Source organism: Mus caroli, chromosome 7 (assembly GCF_900094665.2).
Source record: "Mus caroli chromosome 7, CAROLI_EIJ_v1.1, whole genome shotgun sequence".
Taxonomy (NCBI): Eukaryota; Metazoa; Chordata; class Mammalia; order Rodentia; family Muridae; genus Mus; species Mus caroli.
The window spans coordinates 27,994,153-27,998,127 of NC_034576.1; the positions used below are offsets into that span (position 1 = coordinate 27,994,153).

At 53.4% G+C, this 3,975-nt stretch overlaps 1 protein-coding gene across 2 annotated transcripts in view; it reads left to right on the top strand.

Moving 5' to 3' along the window:
• Window positions 1–3,975, top strand: part of Sirt2 (sirtuin 2) — a 24,899-nt gene that overhangs the window by 19,399 nt on the left and 1,525 nt on the right. For both annotated transcript variants that reach the window (XM_021166051.1, XM_021166052.1), the window contains 4 exons: window positions 1,885–1,944; window positions 2,177–2,232; window positions 2,319–2,395; window positions 2,479–2,530. In XM_021166051.1, coding sequence (XP_021021710.1) covers window positions 1,885–1,944; window positions 2,177–2,232; window positions 2,319–2,395; window positions 2,479–2,530 — 245 coding nt within the window. The remainder of the gene's footprint in view (window positions 1–1,884; window positions 1,945–2,176; window positions 2,233–2,318; window positions 2,396–2,478; window positions 2,531–3,975) is intronic.

The following is a 3,975-nucleotide window of genomic DNA, read 5'->3' on the forward strand; positions in this document are numbered from 1 at the left end:
TGGTCTACAAAGTGAGTTCCAGGACAGCCAGGGCTATACAGAGAAACCCTGTCTCGAAAAACCAAAAAAAAAAAAAAAAAAAAAAAAAAAAGATAGGGTCTCTAATTTGATTAAGTTTTTGTTGATTTAAATTGTAGAAGTCACACGAGGAACCATGGTACATGCAGCCTATTGCCTGGGAGAGGCAGGAGGATCAGGAGTTCAGGGCTAGCCTTGGCTACATACCAAGTTCCAGGTCAGGCTGGGCTACATGACAAAATGAAAATAAAAAGTAATAAATTTTATATAAGTCTTATTTATGTAGCTCAGCCTTCCATGTTGGACAGTACAGCAGGAGCCTGTGGAGAGGGAAGCTGGGTGCTGTGTTGGGTAAGACAAGTGCTGGAGACAAACATGATAGCTCACGGCTGTCACTGCTGTCACTGTCCTCATTCATGTTGAGGACACAGCAACTGAGAGACAGCTAGTCCCCGCGCCTGGGTGCCAGCACCAGTCTGTTCTGGCAGCCATTGTGCTGAGCCTGAAGCTGCTGTGTCACTGTGGGAATCCATTTCTGTATTCTTTATGCTGACTTCACAAAGCCCCTGGTGTCCCCTTGAGATCAGGACAGCTGTGGCCTTTATAGCAGGACCCTGGAAGGTGGCTCTTCTGACAGAATGCCAGCCAGCTGCCCCCAGACTGAAGGTTCCTGAGCAGCCCAAGTGTGCACAGCTGGGGGTGACGGACAATGGACATCACCCCCTTTATGTCCCCGTGGAATCGCATCTTCCACCCACAGAATAGCATATTTGTGCAGAAATACCTCAGCAGCGGGCGGCCGTTAACGCTTCGCCCTGTGGCTGGCTGGATGAGTGGCTGCGGAGTGAGCTCCAGGCCTGTGGCTGCATGTGACTGATGTACTTTCAGACTCCTGACCCATAAGTAAGAAGGAGTGTGACGTTCATAAGGGGAGTCTGTCCCATAAGGAGTCTGTCACAGAATCCAAGGGTGGCAAACAGATGGGCTTGAGGTTTGATCCAACCCAAGACTATCTGTATGTCCTTTCCTGACCCAGGGGCAGATAGGACTGTCCCCAGGACCCATTGGAACAACTTGACTCCCATTCCCCAGATGGGGATCTGGTGGAGTCCAGGGGTGCCTGTCTGGGGCAGATGGGTTTGCCCCTGTATATGCCCTCTCACTCACTAGCTGTGGTGCTGCCAGCCACCCCTGGATGCCTGGAGGTGAAGGGGACAGCTCTCTAAGAAGGGAGCTCCTCTCTGTGAAGCGGGGGAAGACCACCCAGGAAATGCCTGAGTAGTGAGCTGTGCTGTTTGTTTTGTGGTGCTGCGGATCAGACTAGGGGACTCGGGCATGTGAGGTCAGAGGCTCTACCACTGGGCCACACCCACAGCCCCCACACTGGGCGACTTGAAGCAGGCATCTCCTGCTGAGTCGTGCCCAAGCCCTTATGGTTCCACCACTGAGCTAGCCTCAGCTCTTGGGGTTTGTGTAAGTATGTGTGTAGGTGTGCACATGGCATAGCATGCATGTGCATGTCAGAGGACCATCTGCAGGAGCCGTTTCTCTCCTTTTAGCATGTGGGATCTGGGGACGGAACTCGGGTCACCAGGCTTGGCAGCAGATCCCTTTACACACTGAGCCACCTTGAAGCCTTAGCTCTTGTTTTTTTGAGATGTGGTTTTGTTGTGTAGCCAAGGCTGACCTCAAACTCACAATTTTCCTGTTTAATTCTCCGCCAAGCAGGCTTGGGGCATGCACCAGTGCCACCTGCCTGGATGCATTTCTGTTGACAAGAGGGAGGGGCAGAAGAGGGCTTCTCCAGCAGGCCTTGGGGGAGCCTCACAACTCACCCCTCCTTCTCTCTTCCTCTTTCCCACTCAGAGAAGATCTTCTCAGAAGCGACTCCCAAGTGTGAGCAGTGTCAGAGCGTGGTAAAGCCTGGTGAGCCTTGGGCCTGGGGCTAGAGCTGGGACCCCTTTCCTCCACTGGCCCTCACACCCCCAAATCTGGCCACTCTGCTACCTGGCCCGTCCCCTACTGTTCAGCAGAGGGTGGGTATCTGTCTGCCCCGCCCCCCAGGCCTCAGCTGGGCCCCCGACTCCTGACTGTTCTAGCTCTGTCTCCCATATCTCCTGTCCTCTGTCCTCTGTCCCTCTGTCTGTGTCTACCGCAGATATCGTGTTTTTCGGTGAGAACCTTCCATCGCGCTTCTTCTCCTGCATGCAGTCAGTAAGTGTCCACTCTGGGCTTGGCCCATGTGAGGGGGACAGAGCCAAAGTAGTGGGGTCCAAGGCCTTCCTGGTTACTCCCCACAGGACTTCTCCAAGGTGGACCTCCTCATCATCATGGGCACCTCCCTGCAGGTGCAGCCCTTCGCCTCCCTCATCAGCAAGTAGGTTGAGGAGGATGGGACTGGGGGGTCAGCTTGGGACAGGGCACTAGGGCAGATCCTGAATCTCAGCTCCCCCTTCCCAGGGCACCACTAGCCACCCCACGGCTACTCATTAACAAGGAAAAGACAGGCCAGGTAAGTCTGCCTCAGCTTCCCTCCCCCTCTCCTTCCCCCTCCCCCTCCCCTTCCCCTCTCCTTCCTCCTCCCCCTCCCCTCCCCCTCTCCTTCCCCTTCCCCTCCTCCTCCCTCCGCTTATTTTGCCCCCTTCCTCATTTGGCCACTTCCTCAGGGGACAGGGCAGGTCTCTGTCCCACCTGGAAAGTACCAGATCCTTAGACTTGCCAGTTCAGTCAGGAGAACATGGGAGCTGGCCTGTGCACTGGGCCAACCCGACGCTTCAGGCCTGTCATTCTAGACTCCCCTGAGCACATTACAGAACCGTGCCTTGAACCTGGTGAAGCCCAAGCGCTTCCCAGGGCCCGGGAGACAGTGCAGACGCTACCATGCCAGTGCCCGCCCTCTCACATATCAAAGTCTGCGGGTTCTCAATCCCTCCTATGAAGTGGCACAGTGTTTGTACAGAGCAATCTCTGAAGATGCTAAGCTGTGTCTTCGTGACATGTGTGATACCCTGTGAACTCAGGAGACAGGCTCCCATGTAGCCCCCTGCCCTCTCAAACACACCACGGAATTTAAGATGACCTTGAACTCCTAGTCCTCCTGCCTCTGCCTTCCACATTCTGGCACGATGAGCCTGTGCCCCCACTCCTGGCCGTGCTGTCTGTTTTGCAGAGGATAAGTTGCTTGCTACGCATTCCTTAGGTCCCGAGTTTAACTGCTTGTACAAGCATGGTGCTTGTAGTCCCACACTGGAGAGGCAAAGGTTAGTGGGTCCCTGGGGCTCACTGGCCCCATGTGAGGGGGTAGCCAGTCTCTCATAATCCTGAATTCCAGGCCAGTTGAGAAATGTCTCAGAAAGAACGTGTTTGGGCTGAGGATATAACTCGGTGGCAGTGTTTGCCTGGCATACACGAGGCCCTGAGTCAAATCCTTAGCACCACCAAAGAAGATTATTAGTTTTGGACTAAAGAGATGGCTTACTGATTAAGAGCACTTTCTGTTCCCAGCACCCATGTCAGGTGGCTCACAACTGCCTTTAACCCCAGCTCCTGGGCATCTGATGCCCTCTCAGTCCTCTGAGCACTCACACATAAAGGGCATACATGCAGTCAGATAAAAAGAAGCCAAGTGGTGGTGGTGCACACTTTAATTCCAGCACTTGGGAGACAGAGGCAGGTGAATCTCTGAGTTCGAGACCAGCCTGGTCTCCTTAGTAAATTCCATATTAGTCAGGACTATATACATATAGACACTATCTAATCAATCAATCAATAACAAGTTGGCTAACTTCTAAGAAACAGTACATATGGTTGGCCTCTTGGTTGACCTCTAGCCTGACCTCCAGGTCCACATGTGTACAAATATAGACACATAGCCCACTACCACACACACACACACACTCACACACACTACACACACACACACACACACACACTCACACACACTACACACACACACAC